Consider the following 22,707-nt stretch of genomic DNA (forward strand, 5'->3'; position numbering starts at 1 on the left):
TCATTTACCCGCTAGGAAAGCAGCATTTGCTGAATTCTTATTACACACCAGGCACTGCTCTGCACACGTGGAAAAGACCACTCAACAAGATGTACAGCGTCTTTGCCCTCCAGGGAAACAGCCAAGTAAATAAATGATTTCTGACTGTGAGCGCTCAGAAGAAATTTTAACTGTGGGCCGGACGCGGTGGCTCACGCCTATAATCCCAGCACTTTGGGAGGCTGAGGCAGTAGGCGGATTACTTGAAGTCAGGAGTTCGAGACCAGCCTGGCCAACATGGTGAAATCCCATCTTTACTAAAAATACAAAAAATTAGCTGGGCATGGTGGCGGATGCCTGTAATCCCAACTACTCAGGGGGCTGAGGCAGAAGAATCACTGGAACCCGGGAGATGGAGGTTGCAGTGAGCTGAGATCACGCCACTGCACTCCAGCATGGGCGAAGTAGCGAGACTCTGTCTCAAAAAAAAAAAAAAAAAAAAAAAAGGGAAATTTTAACTGTGACCTAGTGACGGATGGACAGAAGACATTCCTCCCAGACGTCGGAGAGGCTTGTGGGAGGAGGTGGCTTTTAGCTGAGCCTGAAGCAGGAGGAGCCTACCACCGAAGGCTGGGCCGACCATACCACTCCAGGCACCTCAGATGCAAAGGTCTTGGGCAGAGGAGCCAGAGGTCATCAGGAGGGATGGAAGAGGCCCAGGAGGTACAAACAGCAAGGGGAAAATTCTACAAGGAGAAGACCTGAAAGACAACAGGGTCACTGAGAACTTTTAAAAAGGAAATAATCACGTAAAAAGAGTAGTCACTGATCAACGGTCCCATGCTACAAGGAGAGGGCCAAAGGGCAAAAAGACTTGTCACACACGAGAGGCTTCACAACCATACGCACTCGGATCTGCTTCCAGACCCACCAACACGGACTTCCCAGGCCCCTGGATTACCAAGTCCCAGACAGGGCCTCAATCATACACACACACCCCAGACACGAACTACTGAACTCCGCAGCCACAAGCACATGCCAACCTCCAGCGTCCCAAGTCCCCCAGTCACTCACAGTGACCACCTGAGAATTCTCCAGCTCCACATCCCAAGATGTCCCCAGATCACTGAATCCAACAGGCCTGCTTCACAGACCGGACCACACAACCACGGAACCCCATAAACTCCACTCCCACTCACTCATGTGCCCCTATCACACTCCCACAGAACCACAACGGCTGACTTCACAGGCCACCCAGTCTCTCTCCCCAAGAGGCCGCTTCTCCAGGGCTTTCAGTGACACATGCTATGGGTTCCCCAGTGATCAACAAAGCCCCCAGGTGGTAACTCTAGTGACCCCACAACAGCCTCCAGAAACACCTGACCACTGACTCCACAGACTGGCACAGTATTGGCTCCCAGACAACTAATCACAGATATCCAAAGGCCACTAACTTAATATTATTATTATTATTTATTTATTTATTTTCTTTTTGAGACGGAGTCTCGCTCTGTTGCTCAGGCTGGAGTGCAGTGGCCGGATCTCAGCTCACTGCAAGCTCCCCTCCCGGGTTCACGCCATTCTCCTGCCTCACGCTCCCGAGTAGCTGGGACTACAGGCGCCTGCCACCTCGCCCGGCTAGTTTTTTTTGTATTTCTTAGTAGAGACGGGGTTTCACCGTGTTAGCCAGGATGGTCTCGATCTCCTGACCTCGTGATCCACCCGTCTCGGCCTCCCAAAGTGCTGGGATTACAGGCTTGAGCCACCGTGCCCGGCCTATTATTATTATTTTTTAAGATGGAGTCTCACTCTGTCACCAGGCTGGAGTGCAGTGGCGCAATGTCGGTTCACTGCAACCTCCACCTCCCGGGTTCAAGCAACTCTCCTGCCTCAGCCTCCTGAGTAGCTGGGACTACAGGTGCCCACCACCACTCCCAGCTAATTTTTGTATTTTTAGGAGAGACGGGGTTTCACCATGTTGGCCAGGATGGTCTCGATCTCTTGACCTTGTGATCTGCCTGCCTCGGCCTCCCAAAGTGTTGGGATTACAGGCGTGAGCCACCACGCCCGGCTAAGGCCACTAACTTCGAACTCCACATTCACCGCAAATGGCAAAGAAACCATTATGCTCCCCAGGCTTCCCTCTCACTGACACCCACAGGGTCCCCAATTTCTCGCCCTCACCCACCCACACATCAATCACAGACACTTGCATGCATGCTTGGCATTCATCCCAAACATCAAACTCCCAAGCCCTCCGATCATTCCTCCTCACAGACCTCACTGCCCACCCCATCAGTCCTTCAGTCATCTCTGGTACCCGGTCACTGATACAAACAAGCTCCTTCTCACCTGGTTCCAACCCCCTCAAATAACAAAGCCAATGCACAGGGCATGAGCCAACAAAACCATCCCCATTCAACGATGCACACTGGACCTTTTATTCCTAATCCTCCACAGGCCCCCAGACACTCACCTGGCGTTTACCATTCCTGTGTCACACCATAGACCCCATGGGCCAGGCAGAGTCATCCCTACAGGCCCAACTGATGACTGGACTCCAGTGACTCCCACACAGCTTTTAAATACAGATGACCAGACACCATAATCACCGGCACCCCCAAACCTCCACTTAAGAATCACCACATGGCTCAAGCCTGTAATCCCAGCACTTTGGGAGGCCGAGACGGGCGGATCACGAGGTCAGGAGATCGAGACCATCCTGGCTAACACAGTGAAACCCCGTCTCTACTAAAAAATACAAAAAACTAGCCGGGCGAAGTGGCGGGCGCCTGTAATCCCAGCTACTACTCGGAGGCTGAGGCAGGAGAATGCTGTAAACCCGGGAGGCGGAGCCTGCAGTGAGCTGAGATCTGGCCACTGCAATCCAGCCTGGGCGACAGAGCGAGACTCCGTCTCAAAAAAAAAAAAAAAAAAAAAAAAAAGAATCACCACAGACTGAAACCCCAAACACTGAGTCCCAAAGGATCCCCACAGAACTCAGACACTCCTGCCGGTGAGCTGGGGAGGGAGGGGAAGAGAAGGGTGGGGAGGTGAGCGGGGAGGGGAAGAGAAGAGTAGGGAAGGGAGGAGAAGGGTAGGAAGGGGAGAAGAAGGGTAGAAAGGGGAGGAGAAGGATGTGGAGGGGGAAGGGTGGGGAGGGGAGGAGAAGGGGCTTCAGTCACCCCTGCAGGTGAGGTGGGGAGGGGAGGAGAACGGGCTGCTGTCCTGGGACGAACACACTGGTCTCCATTCACTCACTTTATCAGGTGCCCAGGTCACGCGCTCACAGAGCCCCTCCCCAATAACTGACATTCTCAGACTTGCGCCACAGACCACCTAAATTGGACCCGTCACTCAATGCCAAGGGATCCCTAATCCCTTATCCCTGGGGCCCCCAAGCATTTGCCCCATGACACCCCATTCTCTAATCCACTCCATGCTGGAGCATTCACGGACACTCCCATAGCCCTTCCCAGACACCACCTGGAAAGGGATTGTGGGGCTGTGCAGAAATGCCGACCCCGCAGGCCGCTCCAATGACGCCAAGTACGACCCCGTTGTCCACGCACTCACAACCTGCAAGTCCACCATTAACTTACATCCAGACTCCCTTGTCACAAACACACAGCGCCCCCATTCCTAGTGCTTCAATCACAAGATCCCCAAACACAAGCACAGAAACCAACCCCAGCCACTCGCCAGCATAGGCCACCCCATACTCGCCTCCGCTATTGGAGACGGGTTGAAACAGCAACCACCGTTATTCAGCTGTCAAATAAAGCATGCAACTGGACACAGCAAAGACGGCTCCGAAAGGTTACTGGAAGTGGGGAAAAAAGACGCGGAAGAGGGTTGGGAAGGGGGAGGGGAAGGGGCTTCTGGGAAGAACCCCGAAGCCACGAGACTCACGTGCGTCTCTGCAAAGCAAAAAGGGATTTTCTTTCATAGAGAGACGGGAACAAGGGTAGCCAAGACCAGGCCTGCCAAGCGAGGTGGCAGTTCGCGCGACCAGAGAGCAAAGCAGAGGAAGCCTGACCCTGAGCCAGCCTGTTCTCTGCCGAGGCTGCGTGTTGGCTCAGGCCGGGGATGGGCCAAAGCTCAAGAAAATGGGGAAAGGAAAGAAGCTTGGCTAAAGTTTGGTTAAGGAACATTTTGCTCCGACCGCTCAGTGGAGTTCAGCCAGTCACTGATGAGGCAAGCGACAGCAACGTGGCGGGTCTGTGTGAACAAGGGGCATCCTGGAGGCTGACCTAAATCACATAGGGAAGGGGGGTCTCTGCAGCGAGTCATCTCCTGGAACCCAAAAGGGTGGGAAATTCCTCAGCCTTCACTGTTTCCAGGAGCACAAGGCTCTGGCGAAATTCAACACTGTCACAGCCGGCAGGCTTCCGTGAATGGAACCCACACAAGCGAGCCCCTAAACCCTCCCAAGCAGACCCCCGCAGAAGCCTCATCATTCACCCCGCTGGCCTCCAGTGCTCACCACAAGGCATCCAAATCATTGATCAGCAGAGTCCTAATCGCTGCAGACACATCCTCCACACGGCCTCCCAGGGGCCCTTCTCCCCCAGGGCCAAGAGCAGCCTCGCGTCCCCTTGCCCCGCCCGCGCTGCACCCCAAGTCTACAGGGACCTCCATAGGCCGCCAGTGAATCGCCCAGCTGACCCCAAATCTCCCCCGACCCCCACATTCAGCGCCCCGCCGCCGCCCGCCCTACAGCCCCCACCCCGCCCGCTGCCTCCCACCCCCGCGCGCCCCCAGGGCCCCGCCCGAGGCCCGCCGTCCGCGCATGCGCCCAGGCCGCCCCGCAGGCCTTTGTGGCCCCGGCCGGCAGCCAGCTCCGGCGCGCTGGGGTCACCGCTAGCCGGTCCGCAGCGGGGTCACCGCGACCCCCGGCGCAGACACACAGCCCGCCTCCAGCCCCGCCGCCTAGTCGTCCCGCCCCCGCTGCACACTCCCTTACCCCTCGGACCTCGCAGTGCAGTGGTGGACACGGCCCCACCGCGGAAGTGAACGCGCAGAGAACTACATTTACCAGAGTGCCGCTCGCGCTGGAACTACACTTCCCGAGGGGCTCCGCGGTGCACCCGCCGGGGTCGCCCTAGGACGTTTCCGGTTGGAGAAGCCGCTTGGCGGGTAACTGGGGAGGACTGGAAGAAATCTAGGATGGAGCCAGCAGTGCTGGCCCAACATGTCTGTGAGAGAACCTAAAGGCGCCTCCAGGAGGACGCCTCTGCATCTTTTCCTTGTTTTTTTGTTTGTTTGTTTTTGGAGGCAGGGTTTCGCTCTGTCACCCAGTGGGGAGTGCAGTGGTGCCATCACCACTCATTGCAGCCTCAGGCTGGTTTCCCAACTCCTGGGTTCAAATGATCCTCCTGCCCCAGCCTCCTAAAATGCTGGAATTACAGGCATGAGTCACTGCGTCCGGCTTCTTTTCCATTTTACATCACAGCTGTAAGTAATATAGGTAAATTTTAGTGTTACGCGCGTTGCAGTGAGCCAATATCGTGCCATTGCACTCTAGCCTGGGCGACTGGGCGAGACTCCGTCTCAAAAAAAAAAAAAAAAAAAAAAAAAATTAGCTGGGAGTGGTGCTGGGCGCCTGTAATCCCAGTGACTCAGGAGGCTGAGACAGGAGAATCGCTTGAACCCGGAGGTTGCAGTGAGCCGAGATCCCGCCGCTGCACCCTAGCCTGGGCAACAGAGCGAGACTGTCTCAAAAAAAAAAAAAAAAAAAAAGGTTTTTCCCAGGCCGGGGGCGGTGACTCACGCCTGTAATCCCAGCACTTTGGGAGGCCGAGGCAGGGGTATCACCTGAGGTCAGGAGTTCGAGACCAGCCTGACCAACATGGTGAAATCCCGTTTCTACTAAAAATATAAAAATTAGCCGGGTGTGGTGGCTCATGCCTGTAATCCCAGCTACTCAGGAGGCTGAGGCGCGAGAATTGCTTGAACCCGGGAGGCAGAGGTAGCAGTGAGCTGAGATCACACCACTGCAGTCTGCCCTGGGAGACAGTGAGACTCCGTCAAAAAAAACCCATAAAAGCATATTAATTTTTACATAAAAATGGGGAAAAACAGGAAACACACACAATTGGCAATTTAAAAAATTGGAATGGCCATAAAGACCAAATTCAAGTTTTTGTGAAATAATATTTAGCTCAATTCTATATTAGTAAATTTGGAGCCTGTGAGAGATGGGGTTTTGCTCTTGCTGCCCAGGCTGGAGTGCAATGGCGCAATCTCAGCTCACTGCAACCTCCGCCTCCCGCCTCCCGGGTTCAAGCGATTCTCCTGTCTCAGCCTCCTGAGTCACTGGGATTACAGGCGCCCAGCACCACTCCCAGCTAATTTTTTTTTTTTTTTTTGAGACGGAGTCTCGCCCAGTCGCCCAGGCTAGAGTGCAATGGCACGATATTGGCTCACTGCAACCTCTGCCTCCTGGGTTCAAGCGATTCTCCTGCCTCAGCCTCTCGAGTAGCTGGGATTACAGGTGCATGCCACCGTGCCCGGCTAATTTTTGTATTTTTAGTAGAGATGGGGTTTCAACATGTTAGCCAGGTTGGTCTCCATCTCTTAACATCGTGATCCACCCACCTTGGCCTCCCAAAGTGCTGGGATTACAGGCGTGAGCCACGGCACCCAGCCACTCCCGGCTAATTTTTTGTGTTTTTAGTAGACATGGGTTTCACCATGTTGACCAGGCTGGTCTCAAACTTCTGACCTCAGTTGATCCACCCGCCTCAGCCTGCCAAAGTGCTGGGATTACAGGCCTGAGCCACTGCACCTGGCCCACATTGCCCCAGTTCTAATTGAAATTCAGACTTTATTTAAGCAACCCAATTCCGTGCTCAACAGAGCTAAAATTAAAATTCTGCTTTAAGGTGGTTTTGTTTTTGTTCTCGGAAAATGCTGCTGTTCACAGATTTATGATTTTCACTTTTCTCTGAGGTTGTGTTATTTATTAAATGACTCACTAGAATTTATACGCCCCTCCCTTTTTTTTTTTTTTTTTTTTTTTTTTTGAGACGGAGTCTCGCTTTGTTGCCCAGGCTGGAGCACAGTGGCATGATCTCGGCTCACTGCAACCTCTGCCTTCTGGATTCAAGCAATTCTCCCATCTCTGCCTCTTGAGTAGCTGGGATTACAGACACCCACCATCATGCCCGGCTAATTTTTTGGGTTTTTGTAGAGATGGGGTTTCACCATGTTGGCCAAGCTGGTCTCTAACTCATGACCTCAGGTGATCTGCCTGCCTTGGCCTCCCAAAATGCTAGGATTACAGGCATGAGTCACCGAGCATGGCCATGGCCTTTTCTCCCATTCAAATTTTGGTCAGGAAAGAAAAGTTTCTCTCTCTCAAAAAAAGATTGCATGACTTAAGTAAAACTTATAAGTTAAAAAAAAAAAAAAACTGGCTAAACTCTTTTTTTTTTTTTTTTTTTTTTTTTTTTTTTTTTGAGACGGAGTCTCGCTGTGTCTCCCAGGCTGGAGTGCAGTGGCGCGAACTCGGCTCACTGCAAGCTCCGCCTCCTGGGTTCACGCCATTCTCCCGCCTCAGCCTCCGAGTAGCTGGGACTACAGGCGCCCGCCACCACGCCCGGCTAATTTTTTGTATTTTTAGTAGAGACGGGGTTTCACCGTGTTAGCCAGGATGGTCTTGATCTCCTGACCTCGTGATCCGCCCGTCTTGGCCTCCCAAAGTGCTGGGATTACAGGCTTGAGCCACCGCGCCCGGCCGGCTAAACTCTTAAGTTCAGTTCATTTGACATATCTAAGGTCCCATTTTAAATGACCAAAGCCAATAAAAGAAACTTTCTATAAAGACAGAGATAAATTTTAAAGATAAGACACTATTTCTCCCAGCCAAAAGATAGCTTAGTGACTAAGGTTTTGTGAAACTATTTAAGCTCATCCTTCATGACATACATTGGACCCATAAGACTCCCCTCAACAAAAAACATACAAAAATATCCTAGTGCCCTAAGTGCCCCAAATTACTGGGTTTCACCAAGACATATAAGAGGAAAAAAGTGACTCATGGGTGACTCTTCAAGAAATAATCCTTATTAAGCAGCATGCCAGATCCAACAACTCTTTCCCTTTTGGTCTTTGACCATTAAAACAAAAACCCCAAATTATGGACAATCATCCATCTAACAATGAGTCTTTACCCTTCAAAAGAAATACACCTTTAATGGCCGGATGCAGTGGCTCACGCCTGTAATCCCAGCACTATGGGAGGCCAAGGTGGCAGAGCACCAGGTCAGGAATTCGAGACCAGCCTGACCAACGTGGTGAAACCCTGTCTCTACTGAAAATACAAAAATTAGCTGGGTGTGTTGGCGGGCACTTGTAATCCCAGCTACTCGGGAGGCTGAGGCAGGAGAATCACTTGAAACAGAAAGGTGGAGGTTGCAGTGAGCTGAGATCATGCCACTGCATTCCAGTCTGGGCAAAAGAGGAAAACTCCGTCTCCAAAAAAAAAAATACACCTTTAAGTAACTCCAGCTAAATTCATATTCATAAATAGTACTTATGATGTGACCTCCCATCAGTATCTTTTAAAATGGTCTTATTTAACCCATAAAGACCCAAACTACGAAGACCGAAATGAAATGCCATTAAAAATACCTAAATTAGTTCATTTATGTACATAATTTTTAAAAACTGAGTATAAAATTTTTAAAAAATTGAAAGTTACTTTCAATTTTTGGATGCTAAAAAGCATCCAAAGGAGACTCTGAAAATTTCTTTCCCTACAGAAAAAATTAAACTCTCTAGAATTATCGATATATTAAAAAAGGAAACTGCCAAAACTTCTTCTCACCCTTCTGCTTCTCCATCTCTTTATCCCTCCTTCTCTAAACTGCTTTGCCAAGACTTGGCTTCTTTTTTCCTCCTCCCACCCAATCACTTATCTTTTGTAAATTATTATGTATTAATGTGGAGTCCTAATTAGGGAAAAAGAGTCAGGGTAGTGGGAACAGGGGAAAGCAAAATAAGAAAGAAGAAAAAGCAGATAAGCTGTAAGTCTGCCTTTCCTAATGGTCCAGGACACAGAGTCGTCCTGTGCAAATAACTCACAATCTTCCTATGCCTAGCTATCGCCAGACTCTCAGCTGATACAAAAAATGCAAGTCAGCTTCCTGCAACCTTGGTGTTATCAGAAATGAATGTAACACTCTGCAGCCCAAAAACCACCTATTCTATCTCCAGGAAGTCTGCGTTTCCTTGCAGTCAGTTCCTCTCTTGCTGGCTGCCCATTACCTTCTTGAAAGTATTTTCCTACTTCCTCTAATAAATCTGCCTGTGTTAGTGAATTCTTTTTTTTTTTTTTTTTTTTTCTTTGAGACAGAATCTTGCTCTGTCACCAGGCTGGAGTGCAGGAGCATGATCTTGGCTCACTGCAACCTCCGCCTCCTGGATTCAAGCTATTCTACTGCCTCAGCCCCCCAAGTAGGTGGGACTACAGGTGTGCACCACCACGCCTGGCTAATTTTTTGCATTTTGGTAGAGACCGGGTTTCACCATGTTGGCCAGGATGGTCTCGATCTCCTGACCTTGTGATCCATCCACCTTGGCCTCTCAAAGTGTTGGGATTACAGATGTGAGCCACCACGCCTGGCCCTGTCTTGGTAAATTCTTTTACTCCTGTTCCACTTTCCCAGTTCCACTGCTCCCCCATGACCAGTTATATATCTATACAAGTTGTAAATATATATTTATAATTATATATTTAACATATATGCCTTTTTATTGTTCTGTACCTAACCTAACTCAGACCAAATAACACAGAAAACCTGTAACTACTACATCTTCAATATAAAATAGTAAGTATATCTTCCTCCCCAAGAAAACCACCTTAACTAATCAGACCATTATAATGCTACATTAAGCCTTATATATAAAAAAATTAAAGTTCTGTTAAACTTTCCTAAACGTTGTCTATATAAACGATCCCAGACTTCTACACTTCAAAACACAAACTTTCATTCTTTAAGATTTATACTTCCTAGGTGGCTATCCTCAAATTTTACACTGAAATAAACTCTATTTAAACTAGATACTGATCCTTTTAGTTATTTTATTTATTTGCTTTGTTTTTTTTTTTTTTTTTGAGACGGAGTCTAGCTCTGTTGCCCAGGCTGGAGTGAGTGGTGCGATCTTGGCTTACTGCAAGCTCTGCCTTCCGGGTTCACGCCATTCTCCTGCCTTAGCCTCCGGAGTAGCTGGGACTACAGGCGCCCGCCACCACGCCCGGCTAGTTTTTTTAGTATTTTTAGTAGAGACGGGGTTTCACCGTGTTAGCCAGGATGGTCTCGATCTCCTGACCTCGTGATCCACCCGCCTCGGCCTCCCAAAGTGCTGGGATTACAGGCGTGAGCCACCGCGCCTGGCCTATTTTATTTTATTTTTTTATTTTTGAGACTGAGTTTCGCTCTTGTTGCCCAGGCTGGAGTGCAATGGCGAGAACTTGGCTCACTGCAACCTCCGCCTCCTGCGTTCAAGCGACTCTCGTGCCTCAGCCCCCTGAGTAGCTGGAATTACAGGCGCCCTCCACCTCGCCCGCCACGCCTGGCTAAATTTGTATATTTAGTGGAGATGGGGTTTCGCCACGTTGGCCAGCCTGGTCTCCAACTCTTGACCTGAGGTGATCCGCTCGCCTCGGCCTCCCAGGGTGCTGGGATTACAGGAATGAGCCACCCACACCCAGTCAGATCCTTTTATTATTATTATTATTATTATTATTATTTGAGACGGAGTCTTGCTCTGTAGCCCAGGCTGGAGTGCAGTGGCGTGATCCCGGCTCACTGCAACCTCCGCCTCCCAGATTCTGTCTCAGTCTCCCGAGAAGCTGGGATTACAGGCGTGCACCACCACACCCAGCTAATTTGTATTTTTAGTAGAGACGGGGTTGCACCTTATTAGCCAGGATGGTATCGATCTGCTGACCTTGTGATCCGCCCGCCTCGGCCTCCCAAACTGTTGGGATTACAGGCGTGAGCCACCCCACCGGGCCTGTTTTATTTTTTTATTATGTTTATTATTATTATTATTTGAGACAGAGCCTCATTCTGTCGCCCAGTATGGGGTGCAGTGGCGCGATCTTGGCTCACTGCAACCTCCGCCCCCTGGGTTCAAGTGATTCTCCTGCCTCAGCCTCGGGAGCAGCTGGGACTACAGGTGAGCGGCACCACGCCCCGTAATTTTTTATATTTTTAGTTGAGAGGGGGTTTCAACGTATTGGCTAGGCCGGTCTCTAACTCCTCCCACCTCGGCCTCCTAAAGTGCTGGGATTACAGGCATGAGCCAGCACGCCAGGCCCTTTTAGTTGTTTTAGATTAACATATCCTAGTGCTGATTGTAGCCCTGGAGTCAGCTATTCCTGAAGCCTTCAGATCGGCTCCTTCAGTTCTAAAGGCTCATAGATTTCTTCTGTTAGTCTATGCTAGTTTGAGTTATATTTCTGGCAGAGCCTTATTACAAATTTACTCTTTTTTTTCTTTTCATTTCTTTCTGTTTGAGACAGGATCTTACTTTGTGAACCAGCAGGAGTGCAGTGGTGCAAATACAGTTTGCACCCCACCTCCCAGGCTCAAGTGATCCTGCCATCTCAGCCTCCTGAGTAGCTGGGAGCACAGGTGCATGCCACCACGCCTGGCTAATTTTTTTTTTTTTTTGAGGCAAAGTCTAAGTCTGTTGCCCACGCTGGAGTGCAATGGCACGATCTCGGCTCATTGCAGCCTCTGCCTCCTGGGTTCAAGTGATTCTCATGCCCCAGCCTCCCAAGTAGTTGGGATTACAGGCACATACCACCATGCCTGGCTAATTTTTTGCATTTTTAGTAGAGACAGGGTTTCACCATATTGGTCAGGCTGGTCTCGAACTCCTGACCTCAGGTGATCCGCCCACCTTGGCTTCCCATACTGCTGGGATTACAGGCTTGAGCCACTGCGTCCAGACTAATGCCTGGTTAATTTTTTTTTTTTTTTTTTTTTTTTTTTGAGACGGTGTCTGGCTCTGTCACCCAGGCTGGAGTGCAGTGGCGCGATCTCGGCTCACTGCAAGCTCCGCCTCCCGGGTTCACGCCATTCACCTGCCTCAGCCTCCCGAGTAGCTGGGACTACAGGCGCCCGCCACCTCGCCCGGCTAGTTTTTTGTATTTTTTAGTAGAGACGGGGTTTCACCGTGTTAGCCAGGATGGTCTCGATCTCCTGACCTCGTGATCCGCCCGTCTCGGCCTCCCAAAGTGCTGGGATTACAGGCTTGAGCCACCGCGCCCGGCCTGCCTGGTTAATTTTTGTAAAGACAGGGTTTCACCATGTTGCCCAGGCTGCTCTTGATCTCCTGAGCTCTAGTGATCCACCCACTTTGACCTCCTAAAGTGCTGGGATTACAGGTATGAGCAATTGCACCCAGCCACAAATTCACCCTTTTACTTCAAAAGAGTCTTAATACAAACTTACTGTAGTAATTATGTAGGGCATTCCCAGCATCCATTTCCATGCCAATTAAAATAACCTTAAGCTAAATAATTTAAAAATATAGAAGTAAAAGAAATCTGTGTGCAGCAAACCACCCGGGTGCTGAGGCAAGAGACCGAGGGCACGAGCTGTTCCAGTATAATAAAGAAAATACAGAGAATAGGCCGGGCGCGGTGGCTCAAGCCTGTAATCCCAGCACTTTGGGAGGCCGAGACGGGCAGATCACGAGGTCAGGAGATCGAGACCATCCTGGGTAACACAGTGAAACCCCGTCTCTACTAAAAAATACAAAAAACTAGCCGGGCGAGGTGGCGGGCGCCTGTAGTCCCAGCTACTCAGGAGGCTGAGGCAGGAGAATGGCGTGAACCCGGGAGGCGGAGCTTGCAGTGAGCTGAGATCCGGTCACTGCACTCCAGCCTGGGTGACAGAGTGAGACTCCGTCTCAAAAAAAAAAAAAAGAAAATACAGAGAATAGTTATACTAGAAATAGAATGTAGGTATGATTATATATGAATATTATCAATCATTAGTTTGTAGCATCACTCTTTATTCCAATATTACAATAATATTTGTTCTACAATCATAACCTAGGAAAAACCAGGCCATACAGAGATAGGAGCTGAAGGGACACGGTGAGAAGTGACCAGAAGACGAGTGTGAGCCTCTGTCATGCCTGGACAGGGCCACTAGAGGGCTCCTTGGTCTAGCGGTAGTAGGCCTGGGAAGGCACCCGTTACTTAGCTGACCAAGAAAGGGAGTCTCCCTTTGCCCAGGGGAGTTAGAGAAGACTCTGCTCCACCACCTCTTGTGGAAGGCCTGACTCAGGCCCGCCCACAGCCTCCTGAGGCCTGAACGTCTCCCTGTGATGCTGTGCTCCAGCGGTCATGCTCCTGTTTCACTTCCATGTTCCGCTCTGTACACCTGGCTCTGCTTTCTAGCTAGCAGTAGCAGAATTAGTGAAAGTACTAAAAGTCTTTGAAATGCAGAGAAGAAATAATGGCATAAGCTGTCCTCTCTCTCCGTCTGCCTCAGCTGCCAAGTAGGGAAGAGCCCCCTGTCTGGTGGACACGTGACTCACATGACCTTACCTATCACTGGAGACGACTCACACTCCTGACCCTGCCCTTTTGCCTTGTATCCAACAAATCACAGCGCAGTCAGGCATTCGGGGCCACTACCAGTCTCCGCGTCTTGGTGGTAGTGGTCGCCCGGGCACAGCTGTCTTTTCTTCTCTTTGTCTTGCATCTTTATTTCTACAATCTCTCGTCTCCGCACACAGGGAGAAAATCCCACAGACCCTGTAGGGCTAGATCCTACAGGCATGGTGGCACATGTCTGTAGTCTCAGCTACTTGGGAGGCTGACTTGGGAGAGCCCAGGAGTTTGAGGCAGCAGTGAGCCATGATTGTGCTACTGCACTCCAGCCTGGGTGACAGATTGAGACACTGTCTCAAAAGAAAAAAAAAATTTGAGCAGATCATAAAATAATCATTAAACTAAACGATAGCATTATTGTAACTCTGGTTTATATCTCCATATTTTCTTTTTTTTTTTTTACATAATTTAAGAGATTAATGCATTTAAAAGAAGGATTAATGTATGTTTTAGGGCATGCAATGTATAAAAATGTAATTTTGTGACATCAACAAATCAAAGGGGGGCATCAGAGCTTTAAAGGAGCAGAGTTCTCATATGTTATTGAAGTTAAACTGGTAAAAATTCAAATTAGAGCACTATAGTTTCCTATGTTAAATATACTCCTTATGGCAACCACAAACAAATAGCTATAGAATAGACCCAAAAGAACATCAGAAAGGAACTTAAACATTCTTCTCTAAAAAATCAACTAGGCCAGGCGCGGTGGCTCACGCCTGTAATCCCAGCACTTTGGGAGGCCGAGGTGGGCGGATCACTTGAGGTCAGGAGTTTGAGACCATCTTGGCCAACATGGTGAAACCCCGTCTCTACTAAAAATGCAAAAAATTAGCCGGGCGTGGTGGTGGGCACCTGTAATCCCAGCTACTCAGGAGACTGAGGCAGGAGAGTCACTTGAACCTGGGAGGTGGAGGTTGCAGTGAACCGACATCGCGCCATTGCACTCCAGCTTGAGCAACAAGAACAACACTCCCTCTCAAAAAAAAAAAAAAAAAAAAAAAAATTCAACTAAACACAAAAGAAGACAGCAATGCAGGAAATTAGAGATAAAAAAGCTTATAAGCCTCTTCAAAAACAAAGCAAAATGACAGAAATAATAGCTTCTGGCCGGGCGCAGTGGCTCACGGCTGTAATCCCAGCATTTTGGGAGGCTGAGGCAGGTGGATCACCTGAGTTCAGGAGTTTGAGACCAACCTGACCAATATGGTGAAACCCTGTCTCTACTAAAACTGCAAACATTAGCTGGGCGTGGTGGCACACAACTGTAGTCCCAGCTACTCAGGAAGCTGAGGCCCAGGAGGCAGAGGTTGCAGTGAGCCGAGACTGCACCACTGCACCCCAGCCTGGGCGACAGAGCGAGACTCTGTCTCAAAAAAAAAAAAAAAAAAAAACCAAAAAAAAAGAATATCTTTCTCATTAGCAGTTAAATATAAATGATTAAACTTTTCAATCAAAAGACTTACATTTGAAGACTGAATAAAAATATGTAATTCAACTATATGCTGTTATAAGAGACTCACTTTACATCCAAAAACACAAATAGTAGAAAGTGAATGGATTGAAAAAGATATTCCATGTAAACATCCAAAAGAAAGCAGTGATGCTTGCATCAGACAAAATAGCCTTTAAACCAAAACAGATTACAAGACAAAGAATAACATTGTAGATTAATAAAATATTCAATATAGGACATTATAAATACTTATCTAATAGCATAAAAATATATAAAGCAAAAGCAGCATTCATAAGAGCAATATTCTAGAGTAATTGAAGACTTCTTCACTCTCTATTTGAAATATTTGTATCACTGTTGACAAGTGAAATCGACTTTTGTTTTCATTTTCTGTGATACCTTTTTAGGTTTACATATTATTGTTATAATTGCTCCAGAAATTCGGAAGTTGTTTTGTTTTGTTTTGCTTTTTTTGAAACGGAGTCTTGCTCTGTTGCCAGGCTGGAGTGCAGTGGCGCAATCTTGGCTCACTGCAACTTCCAACTCCCGGGTTCAAGTGATTCTCCTGCCTCAGCCTCCTGAGTAGCTGGGATTACAGGCAGGTGCCACCACACCCCGCTAACTTTTATATTTTTAGTAGAGACAGGGTTTCATTGTGTTAGCCAGGATGGTCTTCATCTCCTGACCTCATGATCCGCCTCGGCCTCCCAAAGTACTGGGGTTACAGGCATGAGCCACCGGGCCCAGCCAGAAGTATTATTTATTCTGGTATAATTTATGAGCATGGGATTATCTGGTCTTTGAAGTTTGGCAGCATTTTCTTATGAAATCACCCAAATCTATTACTTTTTTTGTGGGGTGGTTCTTGACAAGTTTATTTAATGAAAAGAAGACTTGAATTTTCTGAGGTAAATCTTGGAAAATTCAATTTTCCTTAGAATTTAACCATTTCATCTAGGTCTTCAAAATGTTTTTGCCTAGAGTTGGGCAAAAACATCTTTTATGATTAAAAAAAATCTATCTTCTGTTTCAGTAGTCATTTCCTCTTCGTATTTCTTATTTTGTATATTTGTACTTTCTCTCTTTTTGTTGGATTAGAATACCAAGTTGTTTGTCTATTTTGTTAATGTTCTTCAAAAACAAATGTTTTATTTATTAGTTCTACTGTTGTTCTGCTTTCGACCTCATTTATTTCTGCTTTTATCTCTCTCATTTCCAACAGTCAAACTCAGTGGCCTTAAAAAAGTTTTATTGAAATACAATTCACATTCCACAAAATTTATCGATTGTAAGTATTCAATTCAGTGGTATTAGTAAATCCATAGAGTTTTACTACCATCACCACAATGCAGCCTTGGAACATCTTCATTACCTCCCCAAAGTTCTTTATGCCCATTTACATTTAACCCCTGCTCCTACTCCTGTCCTTACGCAACTACTGATGTGATTTTTCACTCTACAAATTTGCATTTTCTAGACACTATATCCACGAAATCATCCATGTGATGACTTTTGTGTCTGGCTTTTTTTTTTTTTTTGAGACGGAGTCTCGCTCTGTCGCCCAGGCTGGAGTGCAGCGGCCAGATCTCAGCTCACTGCAAGCTCCACCGCTTCCTAGGTTAACGCCATTCTCCTGCCTCAGCCTCCTGAGTAGCTGGGACTACAGGCGCCCGCCACCACGCCCGGCTAATTTTTTTGTATTTTCAGTAGAGACGGGCTTTCACCGTTTTCGCCAGGATGGTCTCGATCTCCTGACCTCGTGATCCGCCCGCCTCGGCCTCCCAAAGTGCTGGGATTACAGGTGTGAGCCACCGCGCCCGGCCTGTGTCTGGCTTCTTGACATTAGCATCATGTTTCTGAGGTTTGTTCACATATCAGGTACCAGCACTTCCCCCTCTTCTAACTGCTGAACAGTATTCCATCGTAGGGCTATACCACACTTATTTATCCAGGCATCATTTGATGGATATTTTAGTTGTTTTCACTTTTGTTTATCCAGTCAGCAGTTGATAGACATTTTGGGTTGTTTCCAGTTTCCGGCTATTATAAATAATATTGCTGGCTGGGTGCGGTGGCTCATGCCTGTAATCCCAGCACTTTGGGAGGCCGAGACGGGCGCATCACGAGGTCAGGAGATCGAGATCATCTTGGCTAACACGGTGAGACCCCATCTCTACTAAAAATGCAAAAAATTAGCTGGGCATGGTGGCGGGCACCTGTAGTCCCACCTACTCAGGAGGCTGAGGCAGGAGAATCGCTTGAACCCAGGAGGTGGAGGTTACAGTGGGCTGAGATTGCACTGCCGACTCTAGCCTGGGCGACAGAGGGAGACTCCGTCTCAAAAATACTACTACTACTACTAATATTGCTATAAACATGATCATAAACGACTTTATACAGACATAAGTTTTCATTTTCTCTTAGATACCTAGGAGTAGAATTGCAGAGTCCTGTGGTAAGTTTATGGTTAACTTTTTAAGTAACAGCCAAACTGTTTCCCAAAGTGACTGCCATTTTACATCTCACGAGCAAATCATGAAGGCTCCTTTCTCCACATACTTGCCTACAGTAGGTGTTGTCTGTTTTTCTTATTATAACCGTTCTATTGAGTTTTTACTGGTATCTCATTGTGGTTAACTTTGCTGTTCCCTAATGAATAATGACCTTGAGCATCTTTGTATGTGCTTATTAGCCATTTATATATCTTCTTTGGTGAAATGTATATATTCAGATCTTTTATTTGCAAAATTGGGTTGCTTGTCTTATTATTGAGTCATAAGTGTTCTGAATACAAGTCTTTTATCAGACAAATGATTTTCAAATATTTTCTTTTAGACCATGACTTGTCTCCTCATTTTCTTCATACTGTCTTTTGAAACAGAAAAGTTTTTATATATTGACAAAGTTCAATTTACCAATGCTTTTATTTCATGGATCATGCTTTTGTTGTTATATCTGGAATCTCTTTACCCAACACAAAATTACAACAATTTTCTATTGTATTATAGTTTTAGCTCTTACTTTTAGGTCTATGACCCGTTTTCAGCTAATTTTCTTGTGTAACGTGTAAGGCAAGTCTTCTCCTTCTCCTTCTTTGGCATGTATGCATCCGTTTACCCAGAATCATTTACTAAAGTCTACCTTTTCATCATTGAATTATCTCTGTAACTGTGTCAAAAATTAATTGGCCATAAATGTTATAATGTATTTATAGATCCTTACTTATTTTCCATTGATCTATTTACTTATCCTTGTGCTAATATCACAGTGTCTTCATCACTGTGGCTTTATAGCAAATTTAAAATCAAGTAGTGTAAGTCTTTCAACTTTACTCTTTTTCAAAATTGTTTTGCTATTTTTTTTTTTTTTTTTTTTTTTTTTTTTTTGAGACGGAGTCTCGCTCTGTCGCCCAGGCTGGAGTACAGTGGCACGATCTCGGCTCACTGCAACCTCTGCCTCCCTGGTTCATGCCATTCTCCTGCCTCAGCCTCCCAAGTAGCTGGGACTACAGGCGCCCACCACCACGCCCGGATAATTTTTTATATTTTTAGTAGGGACGGGGTTTCTTTTTCTTTTTTTTTTTTTTTTGAGACGGAGTCTCGCTCTGTCGCCCAGGCTGGAGTGCAGTGGCCGGATCTCAGCTCACTGCAAGCTCTGCCTCCCGGGTTTACGCCATTCTCCTGCCTCAGCCTCCCGAGTAGCTGGGACTACAGGTGCCCACCACCTCACCCGGCTAGTTTTTTGTATTTAGTAGAGACAGGGTTTCACCGGGTTAGCCAGGATGGTCTCGATCTCCTGACCTCGTGATCTGCCCGTCTCGGCCTCCCAAAGTGCTGGGATTACAGGCTTGAGCCACCGCGCCCAGCAGGGATGGGGTTTCACTGTGTTGGCCAGGATGGTCTCAATCTTCTGACCTCGTGATCCATCTGCCTCGGCCTCCCAAAGTGCTGGGATTACAGGCGTGAGCCACTGTGCCTGGCCACATTTTTACTTCTTTTATTAAATTTGTTACTATTTTATTCTTTTTGATGGTGTGAAATTGTTAACTTTAATATTATTCATTGCTAGTATATAGAAGTATAGTGTTTATATATTGATCTTGTAACCTTTGACCATGCTAACATCTTTTATTAGTTTCAGTAGTTTTATTATTATCATTGATTCCTTGAAATTTTCTATATACAGAATCCTGTCATCTGTAAATAAAGGCAGTTTTACTTTTTTCCAATCTGGATGCTTTCTTCTCTTTCTTTTCTTTTGCTTGACTGCACCAGCTAGAACATCCAGTAAATGCTGAACAGAACCAACTAGAACATCCAGTACAACGTTGAACACAAGCAACTAGAACATCCAGTACAACGTTGAACAGAAGCAACTAGAACATCCAGTACAACGTTGAACGGAACCAGTTAGAACATCCTTTACAACGTTGAACGGATCCAACTAGAAGATCCTTTATAACGCTGAACGGAACCAACTAGAACATCCGGTACAACGCTGGACGGAACCAGCTAGGACATCCGGTACAACGCTGGACGGAACCAGCTAGGACATCTGGTACAAGGTTGAACGGAAACAAGTAGAACATCCAGTACAACGTTGAACAGAAGCAACTAGAACATCCGGTACAACATTGAACACAACCAGCTAGAACATCCAGTACAACGTTGAACAGAAGTGTTGAAAGCAGACACCCTTGCTTGTTTCCTATTATAGGGGAAAAACATTCAGTCTTTCACGGTTCTGTAGGATGTTAGCTAGGGTTTTTTTAAATGCCCATTATCAAGTTGAGGAAATTCCCTTTTATTCCTAAATGGTTGAGAGTTTTTGCCATGAGTAGATGTTGGTTTTGCTAAATGCCTTTTGCTGCATCTGTTGAAATAGTCATATAGTTTTTGTCTTTTATTATACTGATTTTCAGTGTTGAACCGATCTTACACTCTTGGTATATATTCCATTTGGTCATGTTATAAAATCCTTTTTGTACGTTGCCAGATTCAGTTTACTAACATTTTTCTTAAACAGCTTTATTAAGTTATAATGGATATAGAATAAACTGCACATATTTAAACAATTTGGTAAGTTTTCACACGAGTAAACACCTGCAAAACCAGTTTGAGGAGAAAAAGAGTCCAAGCCTGTTAAGAATTTTTGTGTCTATGTCTATGGTACTACACACCATAGGAATATTGGTGTGTAGTTTTATTTTGTTTTTCCCTTGTGATGTCTTTGTCTAACTAGTATGACAATAATACTGGCTTCATAGAATAAGTTGGGAAGTATTCCCTCTCATCTATTTTCTGAAATAATTTCTGAAGAATTATCCTTTCTTCTTTAAATATTTGATGGAACTCACTAGTGGAGCCATCCACTCCCAGATTTTCTCTGTGGGAAAATTTTTAATTAATTAATTTCTTTTTTTGAGACAGGGTCTCATTCTGTTGCCCAGACTGGAATGCAGTGGTGGGATCATGGCTCACTGCAGCCTCAACCTCTCAGGATCAAGCATTTCTCCTGCCTCAGCCTCCCAAGTAGCTGGGATTACAGGTGTATGCCACCACACCTGGCTAATTTTTAAAATTTTTAATTATTAGGAGTATATAGTAGGTGTATACATTTATGGATTACATGAGACATTTTGATATAGAATGCATATTATTATGCAATGCATAAAAATCACATCAGGGAAAATGGGGTATCCTCAAGCATTTATCCTTTGTGTTACAAGCAATCCAATTATACTTTTAGTTATTTTAAAATGTACAATTAAATTATTTTTGAGTATATCCTGTTGTGCTAGAAAATATTAGGTCTTATTCTTTCTATTTTTTCTACCGAATGACCATTTCTATCCCCCCCCGAGTCCCACTACTCTCCAGCTGCTGGTAACCATCTTTCTACTCTTCATCATCATGAGTTCAATTGTTTTAATTTTTGGCTCCCACAAATAAGTGAGAATATGTGAAGTTTGTCTTTCTCTGCCTTGCTTATTTCACTTAATATAATGATCTCCAGTTCCATCCATGTTGTTGCAAATGACAGGATCCATTCTTTTTTATGGCTTCCTAGTACTCCATTGTGTATATGTATCACATTTCCTTTATTCATTAACCTGTTGATTGGCACTTCAGTTACTTCCAAATCTTGGCTATTGTGAATAGTGCTGCAATAAACAAGGGAGTGCAGACAGCGCTTAAATATACTGATTTTCTTTCTTTTGGGTACATACCTAGGAGTAGGATAGCTGGATTGTATGGTAGTTCTATTTTTATTTTTTTGAGGAACCTCCAAACTCTCCATAGTGGTTGTACTAATTTACATTCCCACCAAGAGTGTACAGGTGTTCCCTTTTCCCCATAACCTCACCAGCATTTATTATTGCTTGTCTTTTGGATAATAGTCATCTTAACTGGGGTGAGATAATATCTCATTGTGGTTTTGATTTGCATTTCTCTGATGATCAATGATATTGTGTACCTTTTCATATACCTGTTTGCCATTTGTATGTCTTCTTTTGAGAAATGTCTATTCAGATGTTTGGCTTTTTTTTTCTTTTTTTTGAGACAGGTTTCACTCCTGTCATCCAGGCTGGAGCACAATGGTGCAATCTCAGCTCACTGCAACCTCCGCCTCACGGGCTCAAGCAATTCTGCTGCCTTAGCCTCCCAAGTAGCTGAGACTACAGATGCATGCCACTGCATCCGGCTGACTTTTGATATGTTTTGTAGAGACGAGGTTTCGTCATGTTGCCCAGGCTAGTCTCCAACTCCTGGGCTCATGCGATCCACCCACCTCAGCCCTCCAAAGTGCTGGGATTACAGATGTGAGCCATCGCCTGGCCATTTTGCACATTTTTAAATCTCGAAAGGTTAATCTACAATAGTGGTATTATCTGTGGGAGTAATTGGGGAAGCTGCATATCTTGTGACCAATCTACATGTTAGAATTCAGGCTCCTCTCCTCCCCCCAGCTTTGTGGTCTCTCATAGGTTTACAAAGGCAGTTGAGTTTTGGAAAAGGGTTATCATTTAAACTATAACCTAAGTGTCTTCCAAAGTTAGCTTGGCCTAAGCCCAGAAGAGCCAAAGGCGCGTGGGGTCGCGGGTTTGATTAGATTAGACCTCCCCCACGGCAATAATTTTCTCACTGATATAATTTTTGCAAAGGCAGTTTCATTATTGGTGTGGTTCTATTTATTTGTCTTTAACATCTACTATAGTTTCTTCTTTATGAAGTTGGTTACTCTATTATTTGGTGCACTGATTTCCAAACTGTTATTTAACCCTACGAATTGCAGCTTTTAGCTTTACAAAGCGTCCTTTTTTGCTGTGCCTTCTGGTCTGAACCCTATCTTGTTTGATATCAAGACCTCAGCACGCCTGCGTCTCTGCTGGGGTCAGACTCTGACTCAGTTCTACAGGCCCTGGGAAACTGGGCGTCCGGGCTCCGAGGATGGTACTGAACCTGGCGCAGCCGGGGGAGGGTGAACCAGGTGCCGCTGACGGAGCCCCCTCCCAACCTTCCTTTCCTGTCAGGCTGTGCCCCTCTCCAGATACGCTGCAGCCGGAAGTCAGGCCCGTAACTAGGGAGCCTTCGCCGAGGATTGTGGGAGATGTAGTTTTTCCGGGCGC

The 22,707-nt window shown here is 46.3% G+C and overlaps 2 protein-coding genes across 8 annotated transcripts in view; one reads left to right on the forward strand and one right to left on the reverse strand.

Annotated features, from left to right (window-relative positions):
* ZNF605 (zinc finger protein 605) overlaps positions 1-5,026 on the reverse strand; it is a 34,341-nt gene extending 29,315 nt beyond the window's left edge. For 2 of the 7 annotated variants that reach the window (XM_050747754.1, XM_050747759.1), the window contains exon 1: positions 4,466-4,723. In XM_050747754.1, coding sequence (XP_050603711.1) covers positions 4,466-4,484 — 19 coding nt within the window. In that variant the 5' untranslated portion in view covers positions 4,485-4,723. Of the gene's footprint in view, positions 1-4,465; positions 4,724-4,945 lie in introns of those variants that run through there. The other 5 variants (XM_050747755.1, XM_050747762.1, XM_050747756.1 and 2 more) reach the window with 5 other exon arrangements.
* Positions 1-22,707, forward strand: part of ZNF84 (zinc finger protein 84) — a 270,997-nt gene that overhangs the window by 170,466 nt on the left and 77,824 nt on the right. The gene's annotated exons all lie outside the window — the stretch shown is intronic.

The sequence above is a fragment of the Macaca thibetana genome, chromosome 11 (assembly GCF_024542745.1).
Source record: "Macaca thibetana thibetana isolate TM-01 chromosome 11, ASM2454274v1, whole genome shotgun sequence".
NCBI lineage: Eukaryota > Metazoa > Chordata > Mammalia > Primates > Cercopithecidae > Macaca > Macaca thibetana.